Source organism: Trachurus japonicus, chromosome 8, assembly GCF_045865225.1.
Source record: "Trachurus japonicus isolate A0001 chromosome 8, Traja_1.0".
Taxonomy (NCBI): domain Eukaryota; kingdom Metazoa; phylum Chordata; class Actinopteri; order Carangiformes; family Carangidae; genus Trachurus; species Trachurus japonicus.
This window is the reverse complement of record NC_140914.1, coordinates 1,459,174-1,481,399: the sequence shown is the minus strand read 5'-3', so window position 1 is coordinate 1,481,399 and position 22,226 is coordinate 1,459,174. Positions and strand designations below refer to the sequence as shown.

Here is a 22,226-nt window from a genome sequence, read left to right as displayed (position 1 = left end):
ACATAGGGCTGAGGGAACATAGGGCTGAGGGAACATAGGGCTGAGGGAACATAGGGCCTAATTAAAAAAAAATTCTGTGAAAAGAAAATTCTTAGAAATGAGGCAACATAGGGCTGACCCCGTCCTGGCGAGCCACCGTAGAGTCCGGTCCGGTCCGGTTCGGTCCGGTCCGGGTCCAGTCCAGTCCGGTCCAGTCCGGTCCGAGCAGAGATAGGTTGTTGCAGACAGACAGACGGAGCGAGGTGAGCGCTCACTCCTCCCTCAGTTCCTCTGCTGCTCCTCTCTCCTTCGCTGCTTCTCCTTCTGCTTCTCCATCTTGTCCAGAGCTTTCCTCTCCTTCTCCACCGCGCTCTGCAGCTCCCTGAGCCGCCGCTTCAGCGCGCCGCGGTCCGACGAGCTGGCCACGCCCAGACTCTGAGGGGGCGGAGCCACACAGGTCACATGACACTCACTGACAATCACCTTCATCCAGTGGTGTAGTCTAATGTTTGTAGTGGGTAAACTGCTTTCTAGGTGGTAAACTGTTCATACTTGTATCACATAGACGCTGGTTCTCTAACTGTTTATATCAACGACCCAAAATTGACCCAAATTAGACCACAGACCCCCATTGGACAACATTTTGAAACAAACAGAAGACATACACAAACAATCAATATACGTTTAAATTAGGTGTAAAGATTTCACAATTTTTTTTTTAGAAAAAATGTGGTAAAATTTCTCAAAAAATTATAGAAAAATGTGGCAAAATGTCTCTCTCTCAAAAAAAGGGGCAAACAATAATACAAAAAGGGGTAACATTTGGAGAATTGAGAAGAAACTTGTAAAATTTCTCAAAAAAAAATTCTAGGAAAAGTGATTGAATTTCTGAAAAAAAACTCAAACAATAATTAAAAAGTGATCAACATTTCTGAAAAAAAAGTTAAAAATTTCTAAGAAAAAGTGGTACAATTTCTCAAAAAAAAGTTGAAACATTAAAAAAAAAAGTGGTAAGATTTTGCAAAAAAATTTAGAAAAAATGTGGTAAAATTTCTCAAAAAGTTATGGAAAAATGTGGCAAAATTTCTCTCTCAAAAAAAGGGGCAAACAATAACACAAAAAGGGGTAAAATTTGGAGAATTGAGAAGAAACTGGTAAAATTTCTAAAGAAATAAAATAAAATAAAACAAAGTCAAACAATAATTAAAAAAATGATAACATTTCTGAAAAAAAAAGTTAAAAAATTCGAAGAAAAAGTGGTAAAATGTCGATAAAAAGTAGTGGAGCCCCTTGAACCCTGTCAACCCTCCCACTTAGAGAACCACTGACATTTACTTTAGTTTTGTTGTACTGGCTATACTGAAGTATTTGTACTGAGTATACCTGAGTATCACATATATATACATATATACTACACCACTGCCTCATCCTCATCCTCACCTTCAGCTTCCCTCCGTCCAGCTGCAGCAGCTCTTGTCCGTCCACGTCTCTCGCACTGAATTCTGGGATGTACTGCTCCATGTTGAGTCCTCGCAGCCACTGACACACCTGCTGCGTTGTCCACGACGACACAGAGGACGGCTCATCGCTGGGCTGATGAGGAGGGGAGGGGGGGGGGGTAAGATTAGAATTTTAAAAAAAATGTTCTTTAATATGGGGAAGCTCAATGGTCTTTACATAGAAACAAAACAATTAAAGGACAATTCCAGGCGAATTCAACTCGGGGCTGTATAACATTTTAGGTCTAACAGAATGAATCTGAAGGTTTTCAGTTTAATGTCTCCTGTTTTGCGGTAGTTGTGTCTGTCCCCGCGTCGCCACGGCAACGATGAATGGGAGCAGATTGAAGTTCTGCTGTTTAGGCTGTTTCCATCCCTCAAAGCCACAGACAGCGTCAGGTGGAGACTCAAACATGCAGCCAGAAGTTTATTTACTTCAACAAGCCGACATGTTTGTAAAACTAGATCTAATTCAAAGTCTGGCGGAGTCGAGACCCAAGTTGACGCTCGGTGTGTTCAGGTGCAGTGGGAAGCTCCCGTTTGTGTCAGAAACACAGGAATATCAACTCTGGACTTGCTTCAAGTAAAAAAAACTTCTCGGCGCATGTTTGAGTCTCCACCTGACGCTGTCTGTGGAAAAAATGTACACTTGGAGCAAGTCAAGAGTTGATATTCCTGTGTTTCTGACACCAACGGGAGCTTCCCACTGCACCTGAACACACCGAGCGTCAACTTGGGTCTCGACTCCGGGAGACTTTGAATTAGATCTAGTTTTACAAACATGTCGGCTTGTTGAAGTAAATAAACTTCTGGGTGCATGTTTGAGTCTCCATCTGACGCTGTCTGTGGCTTTGAGGGATGGAAACAGCCTAAGCAGCGGAACTTACATCCACTCCCATTCATCGCTGCCATGGCGACGCGGGGACAGACGCAACTACCACAAAACAGGAGACATTAAACTGGAAATCTACAGATTCCTTCTGTTAGACCTGAATGATAGGAACATACAGCCCAGAGTTGAATTCGCCTGGAATTGTCCTTTAACAGTGAGAATTGGAAACTGAAACTTAAATATATGTACAGTATATGTGTGTGTGTGTGTGTGTGTGTGCGTCACCTCGTCGGAGGACTGCGACAGCGTGTGGTAGGGGTGTGAGGACCTGGAGCAGTCGACGGGGAGGGAGGGGGAGGCGGAGGGGGAGGGGGGAGGGGGGGAGAACTCCTCGCTCAGAGCCGACTCCTGCAGACGGAGAGAGACAAGGGTCAAACCTCACACGACTACTTCCTGTCTGTCAGTCAGCTCTCTCCTGATTGGTTCCCACTGATCACCTGAATGTTCTGTTGTTGCAGCCGTTAAAGGAGTAATCTGCCTCTTTTCCACAACGAGGAAAAATGTTAGAAAGTGCTAAAGACAAAATATATATAACAGCATCCAATAATTGTACAGAGTCCTGTTATATTCTAGTGTTTTTAAGCATCAATATAGATACTTCTGTATTCTGGTGGTCACATGACTACCACATGATACTTAACTGTGCATTCATACCAAAAGCCTCCAAATCGTCAAAAACGCTCGAGGGTGGGCGTCAGACAAGACAGCTCCCAAAACGGCAAATATTTTCAGCCGCTTTGGCCGCTCGTCACGTGACTGACGTCAAAGTTCGATCACGCTGGTCATTGTGGAGCCGAAGCTTTTGACGCTTTGGAAGCTTTGGACGCTCGGTGTCGCCGGGCGCTCATTGAAAATGAATTGACTTCCGGTGTTTTTGACGCTTTGGAAGCTTTTGGTGTGAACGGACAGTTAGATGGCGTCCATGTGGTGTCTGTATGTCTGACGAAGAGCGGCTGTCGCTCGACGTTACATTTCTCCTGTGAATAGGTGGACTGCACTTTGGAGCCCTGTGGTGTGCGAGCCGTTCTATCTTCTTTTTGATTCTTGCACGTTTTCGGCTCAGCACCTGTCCAAAGTTCTTGGCACGGATGTGCATGTGGCTTTTTCTTTTTTTGATACACACTCTGCAATATTTCCAAACATTCACGCCATTGGCCCTAATTTGAACATATATTGATTAAAAAGTGACGTTCTTCAGACTCAGAACAAATATTAGTGTATTTCTGGTGTTTGCTTCAGAATTTGTCCAATGGGTCCGTGGTCTAATTTTTGTCAATTTAGGGTCTATGAGCTGTGTGTGTCTGTCCTCTGATTGGCTGCCGTCTCTCCAGGTGAGCTCGGGGTGTCTGTCCTACCTGGGACTGGGACTTGCGCGGTCGGGGGGAGGACGGCGGGGGGACTTTGGGGGAGCAGGGGGGAGACGCTCGTCCCTCGGTGAACCAGGAGAAAGGGACGAAGGAGCCGGAGCGAGACGGACTCTCTGACGGCTCCCTGAGGACGGAGGACAGAGGACAGAGTCAGGACCAGGACAAGACACACTGGGAACTAGAGGGACACAAGGAGAGGACAGACCTGCTGCCGACGGACAGTCTGTTGGACTTGTCCTTCCTCACCCGGATGTAGGAACGTCTCAGAGTGACCCTGAGACAGAGACAGAGACAGAGTGGAGGTATTCCGCCAATTTATGTTTTCTGTTTAAATAGTTAAATAACAATTTAGTCTGCTTTGAGTTTTTCTTTTCTTTTCCCAATATTCTAAATATAAATCTTTTGATTGATTAATGATCATTTTTATTCTCTGGTGTTTTGGGGCTGAGCTGATGGGAGCCAGGTTACTGAGTTTCTCCATCAGCTGAGTGAGGGGGCTGTTTTCCGGGTTCAGCTCTTGGGTCTTTAATGTTTTAAAGGGAAGTGTGTCTTTTGGGCTGCTATTTAGATGGTTCCAAAATTTCATTGCCCGTTTTTGGATGTTTAGTAATAATGGGAAACGACCCAGCTCTGCTCTGCAGGCGTTATTTGGGGTCTTTCTCTGAACTTTCAGAATTCTTCTACAGAATTCCGTGTGGACGGCCTCTGTTGGGTGTTTATCCCATCACACTGTAAACTACTGAGTGGACCCCAGACCTCACTTCCATACAGAGCTATGGGTAAAATTACATGACCAAATATTTTTGTCCAAATTAGAATTGGAATGTTGATGTTGATTAGTTTAGTTTTGAATGCGTACATTGCCCTACGTGCTTTATCTTTGAGTTTGTGTCTCACCCCAGGTCCAGGAAGCGTCTCTTTGTCTTCTTGTCGAAGACGACAGTTGGAGCATCGGGATCAGCTGGACCGTTGTCATGGCTCATATCCGACACCAGCACTGACACACACACACACACACACACACACACACACACATAGAGTCTACGTCAAAAAGGGGCGGGGCATATTGACACCAACCAATAGCAGGAAGCTTAGGACGTTAAAAACTGACGCGTTAACATGCAGACATTAAAGGAGACATTTTGGACCCAAAGGCGTTCCATAGTACAGGTGTGTGTCCCGGTGTGTGTCCAGGGCTGTGTTAGAAACCGCATACTCTCCTACTACTCATACTACTACTACTACTACCTACTACTACTACCTACTACTCATACTAACTCTGACGTCATTTTGAGTATGCGAATGCGCAGTATGCGAGTTTGAGTCGGTTTGAGTATGCCAGAAGTTCCCAGATGGCAGCTACACTAGATTCGCCAGAACGTTGAGTATCCATGAGGAGCTACTCACACTCAAATTACCCAAGATGCAACGTAACGTGACATCACGGATCGTCTTTTCCTAACCGCGAACAGGGAAATTCAATAAACTAAACAGGAGAACAGAAATGTTCCTGCTGAAGCCTGTTATCACGTGACTTTATAAAGTTTTAATATTTGTTCATGTGAGAAAGTAACTGTTTAGATCCCAAATCTACGGCCAGTTGATCCAAACGACGGCTGTTTAGAAGTTTGCTCCGATGTTTTTCAGAGAAGTGAAGCTCTGCAGCGACCGGGACATCACAGAGGCAGCAGCCGGTCTGCAGAGCTGCTCGGCCGGCCAACCTCCGTCCTCATCCCGGGGGAGAAAACGACCGCTAATTAACTTACCCACAGGTTTTTAGAGGTTTACCACCGGCTGGTTAAAGTATTTTTAGGAGATAAATGTTGGTCTCATTGATGAAATCTAACAATTGTGGCAGTAGCAGAAGTTTGTTTGAATAAAAAACCATGGTTGGACAGAAGAGCAGCGCTGCCTCGGGGTCTGTAGCCTACGTTACGCACAGAAAACACCACATTTACATCAATAAATAAATGTTTTACAATGAACCAGGCCGATCTCAGAGCTGGCTAGACTCTCCGGTAAGGCATATTGAATGGTTAAATGCCGTGTGTGTCCCTGTGTGTGTGTCCAGGTGTGTGTGTCCAGGTGTGTGTCCCTGTGTGTGTTCAGGTGTGTGTACCTTGGCTCTCGGGCCTGCGGCTCCTCCTCAGGTAGACCGGCGAGCTGTCGGAGGAGGGGCAGGACCTGGACGGCGAGCTGCTGCTGGCCGTGACCAGCGCCTCCTGAGACGTGGCGTTGGTCAGCTGGTGGTAGCGGCCGCGCGGGGCCGCGGCCAATGAGCCGCCACCGCCGTCCTCCGGGGAGCGACGCACCTGAGGGACACGGAGGAGGGACACGGTAAACCCTGAAGGCAGTGGAGGCGTCTATGTCAGTGGTTCTCAAACTTTTTCACATCAAGGACCCCTAAAATGACACAAATTAGACCATGGACCCTAGCCTATGTTTTGAAGTAAACACCAGAAATACACAAAAATTGGTTCTGAGACTAAAGGACGCCTTTTTAAAGTAATGTACATTCAAATTAGGGCCAATGGTGTGAATTTTTGGAAAAAACGTTAAACATTTCTAGAAAAAAGTAATAAAAATTCTCAAAAAAAGTTATTTAAAAAAAACCTAGAAAAAAGTGGTAAGATTTCAAATAAGAAAAAAACTGTTACAATTTTTCTAGGAAAAAAGTGGTAAAATGTCTCTAAAAACTTCTTTAAAAAAAAAGAAACTTAAAAAGTTCCAGAAAAAAGTGCCAAAATTCTAAAAAAAAGAAAAAGAAAACATAAATTAAGTTTAAAAATTCTAGTAAAAAAAAGTGATAAAATTTCAAGAAAAAGTTGTGGATCCCCTTGTACCCTCTCAAGGACCCCTGGGGGTCCCCGGACCCCACTTTGAGAACCACTGGTCTATGTGATAGAGAGCCGAAGCGGAAGCAGCCGCATGGGACCTCAACTCGGAATACAAATGAACGGGAGTCAAAGTTTTATTTCGTGATCCGTTTGAATTGTGCCATGAGAAAAAACTCTGTCCTCTACCTGTTTAAAACATCACGGTTCATGAAGAGAAATCAGCAGTTTGTTGTAAAACTATTGTAGCCTAAAATAAATTTCCGAACAGTCCGTAACCAGAAAGACTCCAGGTCGCGTAGGTGATGTCACCATGGCGACCACATGGCGACACAGATCTGTAGTCCGTAGAGCGTCTTCACACTAAATACATTCTTCTGTTGCCGTTTTACAACAAACTGCTGATTTCTCTTCATGAAACGTGATGTTTTTAACAGGTAGAGGTCAGATTTTTTTCTCATGGCACAATTCAAACGGATCACAAAATAAAAGTTGGACTCCCATTCATTTGTATGGAGACTTTTTTCGAATTGAGGTCCCATTGGGCTGCTTCCGCTTCGGCTCTCTATACACAGAGTCGGTAACCAAGGAAACGTCACTTCCGGTCAGAGCCGTGGGGGAAAACAAACCGATTCCCTCATAGACATACGTGTGAAAACGCAGCATTTTAAACCTTTGTCTAACGCTTGTCTGCTGTCATGTCTTAGTTTGAATCACTTGTATCTGCTGACAAAGAGCTAGAGATTAAAAAACTCATCACCATCCGGGTCCATTGTTGTCCGTACATTTTAAAATACTGGCTAAAATAATACCTAACGTATTTATTTTAAACTCTGAACTATATTGAGGTAGTGACCTCGTTTAGAATATAGCCGAAAATAGTGTTTCAAACACTAAAAAAAGAACATAAATAAAATAATAAAACCATAAATTAAATAAGAAAATGATAAACAAACATATATTTTTTTTAATTTATTCATTTATAATATTATTTATAATTTTCCCACAGATATTACAGACTTCGTCTTCACTGTTTGTGGCGCTGAAATAGCTCCAGAACGTGCTTTTCTACCTGTCCACCTGTCCTGAGCTCTGATTGGTCTCTTCTACCTGTCCACCTGTCCTGAGCTCTGATTGGTCTCTTCTACCTGTCCCCCTGTCCTGAGCTCTGATTGGTCGTTTCTACCTGGCCACCTGTCCTGAGCTCTGATTGGTCTCTTCTACCTGGCCACCTGTCCTGAGCTCTGATTGGTCTCTTCTACCTGTCCACCTGTCCTGAGCTCTGATTGGTCGTTTCTATTCTACCTGTCCACCTGTCCTGAGCTCTGATTGGTCTCTTCTACCCGTCCACCTGTCCTGAGCTCTGATTGGTCGTTTCTACCCGTCCACCTGTCCTGAGCTGTGATTGGTCTGATCGGTCTCACCAGGGACGTGTCGAAGGAGAAGGCGGGGCTTCGAGCCGACAGCAGCGAATCGGGGGAGGGGGAGGAGCCTCGCATGGCCAGGTGAAGAGGTGAGCGGGCGGAGTGCAGCGGGCTGTCCTGCTCGCACACACACACACACACACACACACACACACACACACACACACACACATGTTTTAAATGCATACAAGTACCACATAGATCTGTTTACAGCATCAAGGCTTCTGGACTTTGTCAGGAACCTCAATTTAAACAAAAGACCACTTTTTTGTGGTCTCGGTCTTGTCTCGGTCTTGTCTCGGTCTCGACAGTGTTTGGTCTCGGTCTTGTCTCGGTCTCGGGTCTCTCGGTCTCACAATGTCTGGGACTGGCAGAACGGTCTAGAAGGGATTTGTAGCCTACAACGTCCAGGCAGACATGCTTTTTTTGGGGGGGATTTTATTATTTCTACGCCCCCTTCAAGTGGGACCAAAAATGCATTTTGTGACACAGACGTGTTGGCGCACGTCAAGAGCAAAATATGGTGTAACTAGTTGTTGTTTTTTGGTCTCGTTCTCGGTCTCGGTCTTGAGCTCAACTGGTCTTAGTCTTGACTTGGTCTGTTTTGGTCTTGGTCTTGATACTCTCTGGTCTTGGTCTTGGTCTTGGTCTTGGTCTTGGTCTTGATACTCTCTGGTCTTGGTCTTGGTCTTGGTCTTGGTCTTGATACTCTCTGGTCTTGGTCTTGGTCTTGGTCTTGGTCTTGGTCTTGGTCTTGATACTCTCTGGTCTTGGTCTTGTTCTTGGTCTTGGTCTTGATACTCTCTGGTCTTGGTCTTGGTCTTGGTCTTGGTCTTGATACTCTCTGGTCTTGGTCTTGTTCTTGGTCTTGGTCTTGATACTCTCTGGTCTTGGTCTTGTTCTTGGTCTTGGTCTTGATACTCTCTGGTCTTGGTCTTGGTCTTGGTCTTGTCTTTGACGTGTTGGCGCTCGTCCTCTCATTTTTTTCTTGGTCTCAAGACCACTTTTTTGTGGTCTTGGTCTTGTCTCGGTCTCGACAGTGTTTGGTCTCGGTCTTGTCTCGGTCTCTCGGTCTCACAATGTCTGGGACTGGCAGAACGGTCTAGAAGGGATTTGTAGCCTACAATGTCCAGGCAGACATGCTTTTTTGGGGGGGGATTTTATTATTTCTACGCCCCCTTCAAGTGGGACCAAAAATGCATTTTGTGACACAGACGTGTCGTCCTCTCGTGTTCTACAACTCATGCAGAAGAGCAAAATATGGCGTAACTAGTTGGTTTTTTTTGGTCTCGTTATCGGTCTCGGTCTTGAGCTCAACTGGTCTTGGTCTGTCTTGGTCTTGGTCTTGGTCTGTCTTGGTCTTGGTCTTGATACTCTCTGGTCTTGGTCTTGGTCTTGGTCTTGGTCTTGGTCTTGGTCTTGGTCTTGGTCTTGGTCTTGATACCCTCTGGTCTTGGTCTTGGTCTTGGTCTTGGTCTTGGTCTTGGTCTTGGTGACACATCGTTGACTTGGTTTATTTATTTAATGGCAAATCATGGAGTGTGTAAATGTTTTACTGTTTAGTATTTTAGCATCACTGGATTAGCGTTCTTTTAGTGTGTATTGTTGTGCATTGTTCTGTTCTGCCCTGGCTGATTTAACATAATCTCTCTTCCTTCAGGATCCCCTGGTACAGCCTCCCCTTGTACCACACAGCCCTCCCGTCCTCCTTCTCTTCCCCCCATATCCCCGCCGGACTGTAGAACTCTGGACGTCATTCATCTTTTCTCTCTCTCTCTCTCTCTCTCTCTCTCTCTCTCATATTCGTCCTCACTTCTTTGTGTGTATATTATCTTGTTGCTGCTTTCTTGGCCAGGCCATGCTCGTAAAAGAGATTTTTTTTATCTCAAGCAATTTGCCTGGTAAAATAAAGGTTAAATAAATAAATAAAATAAATAAATTGTCTGGGAATGAAGTAACCAGAGTCATAGAGTGGGGTATAAGAAGGGACTGCGACCTCTGTTCTTGGGGCACTACTCTGAACTGCTACCTGCTGTGTAGTTCTGTGTTCTGTCCCCTTCTCTCCTTCTCTGTGGAGAATGGAGAATAAACTTGGGTGCATGCTACCTCTCCTGTCTTGTTCTTTGACACTCCGCCACCGGCAGGAACAATATTTCCCACGACAGACGCTTTGGAAGCTTTTGGTGTGAAGGCACAGAATCAATGTAACCAAGAGAAGAAAAACAGATTGGATGAAAACAAATGTTTTTAGTGTATTTTTAAAACAGCAGCAGAAAGAAAGCCGACCTTCCTGTCCAGGCTGTCGTCGCCCTCGGTGGAGCTCACGCTGTCACGGTAACGGGACCGGGAGGGCCGGTGGCGGCGCGCCTTGACGGACAGCTGGGCGCGGCCCTTCTGGATGCTGTTGTCCAGCAGCTCCGTCTCCGGCACCTCGTTCAGGTCTGAAACCCAGAGGTCAGAGGTCAGAGGTCAGCGCTAACCCCGCCCCCTCCACCTCCCCACGGCAACATGGTGCACCGTGTTGCCATGGAGACAGTGGGGGCGTTGCCATCACCCCTGGAAGAGCGTAAAACCTGAATATCGCAATAAATAACTGGAAATGGAAAACGCCTACATTTAGAAAAACTCTTAAATATCATTGAAACATTTAATGCTCTATGAGGCGTTTCTTCTCTTCAGACGTATCGATGTCAAAGTGTATCGCCATGGAAACACTTATTTCAGTTGAAGAACATCACACAGCTCATTGAACGTATCCCAGCTCGACCTGAAATTTAGTTTCCACAGTTCGTCTGTGAAATCCTCCTTCACCTCCTCTCTAGGAATCCCTGCACACATACTATATAGAATATTATATATATATATATATATATATATAATAGCTGTCCCATCGCCATGGAAACGCAACACACTTAAATTCATCTAGAGCGCTGGAATAATAGAGTAACGACACCACCATTGACTCCCGTGGTTAAAGCCTCATGCCCCCTAGTGGCAGGATATGGGTATTGCAAAAGCGCCCAGAAAACCCATTCATACCAACGTATGTGTGTTGCCCACTTGCTTGTAAATTGATGAAAACGGCCGTGTTTTTGTTTTTAGGTGTTTTTATTGTAATGAACTTTTTATTGAAGTTTAACAAACAAATAATACAGATAGGGACAGAGATCCATTCATTCAATCAGGGGGCCAACAAATCAAAACAAAACAAACGAAACCATAGACCACCACCCTGACAGTTTTTAGGTGTCTTGGTCATATTAAAGCAGAAGTAAGTGATATATTTGTGTTAATATAAGACTTAAATAGTTATATCTTCCGACAGCAATCACTTCTATAGAGTGTTTGGTCTGAAACACGGGTCTGTCAGTCCCTCTGCTCTGCTCTGAGCCCAGGAGAAAACATTTATCGTATCCTACAGTTTTTATCCAATGAGGAGAGAGAACGGCATGCAGGGCTGTGTGTGCAGCCAAGGAACGCCGTGAATGTGGCGACGTAGGGACGAGGACTGTTATGGTGCGTTCAAGGAAACTCGTATTTTTCCGACCGTGAAGTGGTACCAGTTCGATCTGGTACGAGTTCACGGGTCAGAAGTTACGAGTGGCCGTTATAGTGACTTTCACCGGTAAAACAGGTCGGAGAAACACGAGTGGGTTGCCTGGAACGCTACAAAGTCGTAAGTCGTGACTTGAAGCTGTAATTTACGATTTCAAAAGCCTGCCTGGAACGCAGCATTAGCCAAAACCACCGGATCGCTGACTTCTGCTTTAATGTTTATCTGTAAAGGATCCTCAATGATGCTATTAACGTGGGTGATCTATAAATGTCCTTAAATTATTGAAAACACCACACTGCTCATTCACCAACAATGCAGAGATGTCAGTTCTTTAGTAAAACCCATATTCCTCCACCAGGAGGCGCTGCCATTGGACCAATGCTGTCACTACTCTCTTTTACAGCGCTCTAGTTCATCATCCTCAAAGTGAACTCTCACAGGGCAAGAATTTTAACGAAATTATGGGATATCGCGAGCCTAGACTTTACCAGAGTTTTGCAAAAGCATCTTTCAATGGAAACACCTGCAAATAGTAGAAATTTCAGAAATAAAATAACTTTAATTTAGTGAAAAGCTGCGATGGAAACGCAGCTGGACAGAATCACTGAGCTACAACACAGAGAGAGTTCTGTCCTTCTGATGAGTTGTTAAGATGAACCACTCACCATCAAATATTCAACACACTGACCACACACAGACACACACACACACAGACACACACACACATTAACACTGTTGTTCCTGTTGTTTGATGATGTGTGTTTCAGTGTGTTTCAGTGTGTGTGCTCACACTTCCTGTCTCTCCTCCCCCACACTGAACACACTGCAGTTTATTTCCCAGGGGGAGGGAGAGGGGTGTGTGTGTGTGTGTGTGTGTGTGTGTGTGGGGGGGGGGGGGGGGGGGGGAGATTTAATGAAGCAGAAGATGGAAGGAGGAGAGACAGAGACTTGTACTTGTTTACCTGAGGATTTTAAGCTGAGACCTTTATTTTGAAAAGGAAGAGAAGTTGACGGTTATTTCATTTCATGGAGATTTTATTTTCTCATGTAGATTCTCTCTTCCCAACAACCTTATTATCATTAAAGGGATAGTTCAACATTTAGTCAAATTGGCCCATCGCCATAATCCCTATAGTCATAGCAGTAGGTTCGTTACCTTTAATTGTCGGTGCAAGCTGTTTTTAGAACGGCGGAGCAGAGCCGTGAGCTGCTCAGAGCTACGCTGCGGAGGCTCATTATGGGATTTCTTGGTTTCTAACTCATCAAACTCATCAAATACACAATCCAACAACTCCACAACGCTCTGGTGGACAAGTTGTGAGCTGCACATTCACCACGCTATGAGATAATAACACAACGTTACCACACAGAGTTGTTTTAGAGGGAAATACAGAGACTGATGATGAAAAACTGTCCCTGAAGGCAACGTGCATCAGTGGTTTTACATGAATTTCCCTCTAAAACAACTCTGTGTGGTAACGTTGTGTTATTATCTCATAGCGTGGTGAATGTGCAGCTCACAACTTGTCCACCAGAGCGTTGTTGTGGAGTTGTTGGATTGTGTATTTGGCCAGTTTGACAAAATGTTGAACTATCCCTTTAACCCCTCACAGGATGTTACTACACATTAGGACCAGTTTCCTGCCAAATAGTGAGACACACGTCAGTCATGTGACATCATGAATCTTATTGTGAAGGAATAAAATGAATCTGAACGACCTTTAATAACCTGCAGATCACGACTGTGTGTGTGTGTGTGTGTGACTCACCAAACACGTTGTCGGTGTCGTCCAGACTGGCAGTCATGGCTCAGTGCTCACTGTGCACACACACACACACACACACACACATAGACACACACACACACACACACAGACACACAGACAGATGGTCAGTCTCAGTACGGAGGCTCTGAAGGGACAAAACACCAGAAACCAGAAACACCTGAGTGACCTCTGACCTCTGGATGGAAACACACTGGGGTCACCTGAGGTCAGAGGTCAGAGCTGCCCCCCCCCCGGCAGGAAACAGATGGACTCAGACACACACACACTAAACACACACAGAGTTCCCAGCTGCTGTTGTGTAATGGTTTGTATTTGTGTTGTTTCTCTGTGTTTTGAGCTGTTGAACGTTTCTGTTTGTTCATTCTATGTCAGTAGTTGTGTTTCCATCAGCTGTTTAGATGCATCGAGATGTATCGCATCGGAAAATGATGATGGAAACGCCGGGGTTCGAATTACAAATCCCTTGATTCGCACAAACTGAAATATGCTGCTATGGCCGGTTTTGGTTGATGATTCGAATTAAGTGGTGACGTAGTGCACTTTCACCCCGACTGCTCCCGTGTTGCAGTCAACAAACTGCAATCCCCTCTTCTTCCTCTGGGGGCTGGTGTCAGAAAGCAGCATTCTCCATAGACCCCCATGTTAAAATAGCCGACTTTACAGCTTAAAAAAACATATTTACAGCCTGGTACATTTCATTTTTTTGGTCTCAACCGATAGTTTCTACCCCCGCACACACTCTGAGGGGGGTGAATTTTTTTTACTGTTATTAGGTTTAAATTCTGGCCAATCAGGGCGCTGAAACGTTGAGTGACAGGTCCGGAGACCGCTGCTTCGAGGCCAGTGGGCGGGTTCTCGGCCGGTTAACCGCCGCACCGCTCCAAATATGGCAAGTAGAATCCAACATGGCGCAGTTCAAACCCCCGTAGTAGCGGCACAAAACAGACTCCCCCAAACCAATGGGGGACGTCACGGTGTTACGGCCGTTCTGACTACAGCGTTTCCATCAGCTGTTTAGATCATCTAGATGTATCGCACCAGAAAATGATGATGGAAACGCCGCGATTTGAATTAAAATCCCCTGATTCGCACAAACTGAAAAAACTGGAATACGATTCGAATTAAGTGACGTAGCCACTTTCACCCCGACTGCTCCCCAACATCAGGGTTTCTGCTACATGCAAAATAAAAGCCCCCTCACACCTTCATAATGATGTTACTGCTCAGTGCCTCATAGTTCATCTGTGCATCATATGGTTAAGCACCCAGCTGGAATTGGGAACAGGTATTGTGTAAACAACATGTTAATATGTTTAGCCATGTGTAATTGGTTCAATTTAATGTGGGAGAAAATGCTAATTGTCATACGCTAATAGCCATGCTAATGTTAGCCTCTGTGTAGTGTGCATATATGTTTGGCCTCATGGTGGTGATGTTGAGCTAACAATAGTCTTCGAATCTGTTTATGTGTTTATGGCAAACGTTTTATTGTCATTATCTCATGTGAAATGTTGATTAAGGCTCAAATATATTGTCATAAGGCATATTGTGGTAAAAATCATTTACAAGGGTTAATTGTATTTATTTTATAAGAGCTCATTTATTTCATTTATCTGTCCTTTAGCTCTTACGGTGTTGAAAGAAGAACGGATATGAATGAAAGGAAAATTATATATCAAAACGTGCGTCTTGATCGGGATCGGTATGCTATTACTTTTCTCAACAGTTTACGAAAAAGACCAATCATTGGAGTTTAACAAACGTCTACTGCTCAGGCATACTTTCACCTAGAGACTCCATTTAAACTTTAAACAGTAGACACAAGTCTTGTGTATTGGCGTATTACTCCACGTTTTGATAGGTCATATAGTTTTTGATCAATCCATGATCAATGACCATGATCATTTTTGGAGAAATTATGAGATTATAATGGGTGTGTATTGCACGGAATGTTCGTTTAAGAGTGGGTGACATCATCGGTTAGAGTGGGAGAGATGCCAGAAAAACTCCAGATTTTTTCTCTTTCCAAACTCGGCCCGGCCACAATTTACACTCTACACACATCATTTTTTTCCTAATTTGTAGACAAACTTCTTCTGTCTCTCACCGTGTGCTCAAAATATCAGAGAGATTTACAGAATTTGAATTATCAGCCTCTGAGTGCGGCCACGTCTGTCTCTGCTCCTCATTGACTCCAATACAAATATTTTCTGAGAGAAGCAGAACGGCCTGATGTTTTAAAACTGCCAGCGTCGCCAAAATATTTACTGTAGAAACACCAAATCGTACCAAAATTTTCATTAAGTCCTTAGAGCAACGTTGATCTGTGTTTTGTTCTGATAGGAGTTACCGTTTTGTCATGCTAGGCCTAATTGTGAGGCCGGTTTAGAGGCAGAAAATCACTCTTTTTCTCCACGTTTCTGTCTGTCTCAGCCTGCGGGGGCCCCTATCGCCGTGGTAACCTCTTTGATCCTCAGGCCAGAGCTCGTTAACTTCATAAACAATCCACCTGGCGCTCGTTTAAATGTTTATAAACACACACACAGTTAACCTAATGTGGTTACAGCTCCTCCATATCAGTGCTTATAGAAAGATGATCATGTGTCTGTCTGATCAGCTCTGTCTTGACCTTAAGATCGTGGGTTTGATTCCCATGTTGACAGAGATGGCACAACCCGCAGTAGCTCCCGTGGCCCATTCAAAATTTCCCCAGAGGAAATTTTCTAGTTGTTGCTGTTGTTGTTGTTGTTGGAAACAGGAAGTAGAAGCGGAAATAACAATCATAGCGTCATGACGTTCTCCATGCGTTGCTTATTGAATATGATGTCACATCGTTGAATATGATGTCACATCGTTTGTTTGAACTCCACTCAGATCTTCTGAACCAGATTGATCTGTGAGCTGCTGCTCAGACTGGGTGGAGATCTCTCTAACACACACACACACACACACACACACACGCACACACACACACACACACACACACACACACACACACACACACACACACACACACACACACACACACACAGGTCTAATGACACAAACACTGACGGCAGCAAAGCGGAGCTCGAGCAGGAAAATGCAGCGTCAGACTGAGAGGAGGAGGAGAGAAGATGGAGGAGGAAAAAGATGAAATGATGAGAGATGGACGGAGCGAGGAGAGGGGGAGACGAGGGGGAGGAGAGAGGGAGGAAACAAGGACAAACAGCCGGGGGGGAGAGGTGTGTGTGTGTGGGGGGGGGTGGGGGGCAGCTGAAATATTCAGGCAGGTAAATCATAGAGGAAGATAAACTCACCTTTCTCTCTCTCTCTCTCTGCCTCTCTGACTGTTGTCATGGCACGTCTCCCTCTCTCCCTCTCTCCCTCTGCCTCCCCCAGCAGCCGCTGACCAGGACCGCCACTCCCAGAGTTCCACGGGGCGTCGCTCCGGGCAACGGGATGTAGTTCCCTCCCTACGACTCAGCAAAACACTGCAGCCTCCATCTGACAGAGCAGAGCAGAGCAGAGCAGCAGCTCCAAGGACGGCTGAGGCAGACTGGGAGGGAGGAGAGAAGAGAGAGGGAGGGAGGGAGGGAGGAGAGAAGAGAGGAAAAGACACGTGGTTTATTCAGGAATGACATATCAGATTTATAAATGAAAAGAGAGTAAAGAGAGTGAAGAATCTGTAGGTGGAGCTATAGGAATCAGGTGAAGAATGAAGCGGATCAATAAGAGAATCAATAGGAAATCAGATGAGTCATGAAAATCCAAAATGTGCTGAGAAAGAATCCAGACGATTAAAGGTTCAACACGTTGAATCTGTGTCTGTGTGTTCACATCAACTCTCTGAGTCAACAAAAATGACAACAAAAATAAACCAACAGATCACAGGCTTAGGTGATGACGACGATGAAATTTAAGTTAAAGATACTTCATTAATCCTTGGCCTTGCAGGAAATTACATTGTTACTGCAGCAGCACCAAACAGAATACCACTTACACACATGGTACATAGAATACACAATAACAATGTATTACACAGCCTGTTAAAGCATGGATAGGGAACTCTCATCAGTGGTTCTACATAAATTTCCCTCTAAAACAACTCTGTGTGGTAACGTTGTGTTATTATCTCATAGCGTGGTGAATGTGCAGCTCACAACTTGTCCACCAGAGCGTTGTGGAGTTGTTGGATTGTGTATTTGATGAGTTTGATGAGGGAAACCAAGAAATCCCATAATGAGCCTCCGTAGCGTAGCTCTGAGCAGCTCACGGCTCTGCTCCGCCGTTCTAAAAACAGCTTGCACCGACAATTAAAGGTAACGAACCTACTGCTATGACTATAGGGATTATGGTGATGGGCCAGTTTGACAAAATGTTGAACTATCCCTTTAAGTAAGCAGTGATACGTGCTGTTGGCTGTTTAGGACAAATAAAGAAGAAAGCAAAGTACAATGAATGATTCCCTGTGCAGGACTTTTTGAATGACAAGGCGAGCCTCTAAGTTGTGATTTATGGTGCGATGGTATGAGAAAAACAAATAAATCACCTTTGAGTCTGAGCTGATCCCAGAGCTGCAACGTGGCTGTAATCTGATCACTTTACTGTCTCTTATCAGACTGTATTTGTGTCACTGGAGTCTTAGACAGAAGGTCGAGGTCAAGAAAGTATAAAGTGGGTCAGTGGTTAAATTGATATTCACAAATATCTTGCACCGACAATTAAAGGTAACGAACCTACTGCTATGACTATAGGGATTATGGTTACAGGGCCAATTTGCCAAAATGTTTAACTATCCCTTTAAAGAAGTTAGTGAAACTTGAGACACTCTGAGTTCACACCTGAACAGGACAGACCGGCTCAGTACCTGCTCTCATGATCAAACTCCTCTTAAGTCTTGTAAAGTCCTCAAGACTCAAGACTACTTTATTAATCCCTTAAAGGGCAATTCCATTTGGTGGCTCACACACCATGCTCATAGCACAAACACATAACAGCACAAACACACACATAACATAACAGAGAAACCAGGAAAGAAAAGGAGGGTTGGCAGCTGTGTGCAAAGTCTGCTAGTTGCATGTAAGAAAGTGAATAAATACCTCATTAAAAATAGAAATTCTAATAATGTTGGATTCTTGTAAACCGCATGTGGTTTACAAGAATCCAACAGGACTTGATCCTGGTCTAAAGGTTTGTGGAGATTATCTCCATGAGCTGAACAACAAACATCATTAAATATTAAAACATGTTCAAGATTTCATGATAAGAACTTAATTACACACAGTAAAAAGGTGTGTTTGAGGGTGGATTTATTGTAGGTCCAACAGCAAAGCTGTTCAAAGCACTAAAACTCACACATGAATTATGAACATCTTACTTTTGCTTTTGATACTTTCAGTAAAATCTTCCACTTTTTCTTTTTCAAATGTATGTTGCTTTTATGTTACTTTGTAAACCCTCATTTAAAATGTTCTAATAAATTCATGATTAATTATTATTAATACAATGCAGGTGTTTTTTTTGTAGCATATTCTGAAACTTTAGTTCTGCAGCTATAGTATAGTGGTCGGGACATTGCCCACTACACTGTAAATGAGGGAGAAGAAAAAGAAGAGGACCGAGATGGATCCCTCCTGTACCCCCCCCCCCCGCCCCCCCTCCTGACCCCTATCCTGCTATTATGATGCCAGGCATGGTCTTACTATGACGATTCTCTTCCTCTCCATGCACTGTTAGGTTTTGTTTAAAATAAAAAATATATGTATCTCTTTGGAATAGTATATACATTGTAGTGTTTGCATTTCTCTATTTGTAAGTTGTTTTTTGCCTACTACTGTATTTATATGTATTTGTGGGTGTCCCTCCGTGCCACTACAGAGAGACACACATGTGAGCTCTCAATCACACATATGTCTGCCTGACGTGAAATTAACTTTACAGGCTCACTGCTTATGCACTCACTGAGTCTGTAGGCACCTCCCCTGGGTGGAGCTGCCCAAAGCACCACTAGTTGACTACAGCTGTAGGACCTTCTAGGACCCCCCACTGACCCAGCCTTTGATTGGCTATCTTAGATATGGTAGGCCATATATTTGTCTGTAATGTATTCTTTTAAAAAAAAAAATCTCTGCTTGAAAAAGGTCCTGCGGACCGAAACGCTGTGTCTTATAATAACGTTTTTGCAAGAGATCGGACAGTAGGGCTGTCAATCTTCCCCCAAAATCAGGTTCGAATTTCTAACCCATCTTATGTTAAATATTCGACTAATATTCGAATTTTTAATGTTTTTTTTTTTTTTTTTTTTTTAAGCTCATTATAGGGGAGGGGGAGGGGGGCAGCGATGACGGTGGCGACAACGACACAGCAGAACGAACCTGCATAGGAGCTGTCCATGGTTACTTAACCAAAAGTCTCTAAGTGTTAAACAAAGACTATGGAAAAATACATAACTTATCTTGACGTGAACCATATGTTGCGGTAAAAAAAAAAAAAAAGAAGGATCGTTGATTTGGTGGAAACACGGCTTCACAGGCGGCGGCGCCCCCCCTCCTTGCGGGGGCTGCAGGGAGGGCACAGAGTAACTTGTGGTGCAACAGATCACAGCTGATCCGTGATCAGCACACAAGTGGTCCGCGGATCTATCAATTAAAAAAAAAAAAAAAAAAGTCTGTGTGTAGAGTGGGGACTGGGGACACATACGCCACCGTGGCCGAATGAACGGGCAATTAAAAAAACTCTGCTCGTATATTTGAAGCTGCAGCTTTACCTTGTGTACAACAACAACTGCATGTTGTTTTATCACCATGTGTACTACTCCGCGTTGTGACGCACCACGTTAATTTGCCTCGTTAAAAACGTTCGAACGTCAGTTTCCACCTTCGAATGTTCTCATTTTGACTAACATTCGAATTGTATTCGAATAGCGAAGTTCGTTCTGACAGCCCTATCGGACAGTGTGCGGGAGACCCTTTTTTCCTTTTGTAAAAAATAGCAAACTTCAAATGTAACTTCAAGTAACGTGTAAACAACCTAAATGAGTAAAGCCCATAAAGGGTTGAGCGGGTCAAACTTTGCTTTGTGTTAATAGTGAATTGTCCATTGGTGAAGCTCTTGTAGCACAACTAGAGTTACTGTAAGTGAAAAGAAAAAGAAAATCGAAGTATTGAGCACCATTTGGAGAGAAATTGAGGATAATAAAAGGTCCATTAATCATATTATAGGCAGTTAACCAGATTAATAAGGTGTAATTTAAAAATGTGGGTAACACTTTACTTGAAGGTCTCGTCATAAGAGACATGACACAGTCATGAACATGTCATAAACATTATGTCAATGTCATAACGTTGGAGTATTTGTGTTTATTCGCATCACTCACGCGAATACACGAGTGGCCTACTAACAATTCACGTCGTCATGCGTGCGGTGTGAAAGCACCACTTGCCCGGTTGAAGAGCGTTAGCTGGGCTGCAGGCTGCCTGCCCCGCTCAATACTGCAGCCACCTCAATAAAAGTATTATCCATCACTCACATATACAGAAAAACATATGAAAACAGGTCCCAGGTTGAAAAAAAACGAAGTTGCCTTGTTACAACCAAAAACGTAATAACTGCCAATAACGTAATAACTGCCAATAATGTAATAATTTTGGCCATTTCAAATGTAATAAAGCCAATAGTATACATACATATATGATATGTAGAAATGTGGGTAATCGGATTAGTATGTGAACAATTAATATAACGAAGAATGAATGAAGCACAGTTAAGAAATGTAAACACTTATTCTGTTTTCGTTTTGTTAGGTTAAGCATATCGCTCACTTGTTTTTTTTTGTTTTAAATTTTTATAATGTTTATGTTTTGTGTTTTCAACTGTATATTTGATACTGTTGGACCCCAGGAAGAATAGCTGTGGCGTTGCTGCAGCTAATGGGGATCTTAATAAACAAATAAACAAATAAACAAATAGTGTAATAATGTGCCAATAATGTAATAAAAGTTTTGAGCCAATAACGTAATAACTTTTTGCCGATAATGTAATAAGGCATTACATTATTGGCTGGTTATTACGTTATTGGCCTGGTATTAAAAAAAACCTTTCAAAATGTAATAACTGGTGCCGATAATGTAATAATACATAAAAACTAGAACATTTCCTCTCGGGAAATTTTGAATGGGCCACGGCTACTGCCGATTTTGCCATCTCTGTCAACATGGGAATCAAACCCACGATCTTAAGGTCAAGACAGAGCTGATCAGACAGACACATGATCATCTTTCTATAAGCACTGATATGGAGGAGCTGTAACCACATTAGGTTAACTGTGTGTGTGTGTGTGTGTGTGTGTGTGTGTGTGTGTTTATCTTGTGTAATAGGGCCAGGACTCAATTAAAACAATTAATCTAATTAATTAGAGGCTTTGTAATTAATTAATCGCAATTAATTGCATTTTAATCGCATATAAATATTTGACCTGAGAACAGTGAGAAGCATTTTTTTCACATGGATTTTAGTATACCATTGAATGACTGAATATCTTAAGCAACAAAACATTGGTTTTTTTTCAAGGTGGTACTTAACCTAGACCAACATGCAAATTATCGATTAATTCATTAATCGATATTTGATACAGATTTAAATGGTCTTTCCTGCCAATACACTATGATGATTACTGTAGTATTTAACTAGGCTACATAAATCACAATAGCATAAACTGATTTGTTGAACGGACCAGGTGATGGGCTGACTGGTCCTGTCTAACTTCTGTGTACTGGGTGCCATTGTGCAGGGTGTTAAGGCAGCCTTCCTCCACTGCAGTCCCTATGGTCCTGGACCCTCTGGCTGGTGGGGTGGGCTGCTTTCAGCTGGGGGGGACTCTATCAGCTGCTCCCACCAGAGGCATTTGA

The 22,226-nt window shown here is 43.6% G+C and overlaps 1 protein-coding gene across 2 annotated transcripts; it reads right to left on the bottom strand.

Annotated features, from left to right (window-relative positions):
- Window positions 1-225: 225 nt before the first annotated feature.
- samd14 (sterile alpha motif domain containing 14) lies at window positions 226-16,774 on the bottom strand. Of its 2 annotated transcripts, XM_085785358.1 has the most exons (11): window positions 16,638-16,774; window positions 13,321-13,366; window positions 10,282-10,436; window positions 7,996-8,112; window positions 5,857-6,049; window positions 4,635-4,734; window positions 3,943-4,011; window positions 3,726-3,861; window positions 2,596-2,718; window positions 1,420-1,572; window positions 226-414 (listed from the first exon to the last, which is right to left on the bottom strand). In XM_085785358.1, exons 2-11 carry the CDS (start codon window positions 13,355-13,357, stop codon window positions 262-264), a joined length of 1,236 nt encoding a protein of 411 aa, XP_085641484.1. In that variant the 5' UTR covers window positions 13,358-13,366; window positions 16,638-16,774; the 3' UTR covers window positions 226-261. The 2 variants fall into 2 exon arrangements, with proteins under 2 accessions (XP_085641484.1, XP_085641483.1); XM_085785357.1 differs by lacking the exon at window positions 16,638-16,774 and having other exon boundaries at window positions 13,321-13,444.
- Window positions 16,775-22,226: the final 5,452 nt, after the last annotated feature.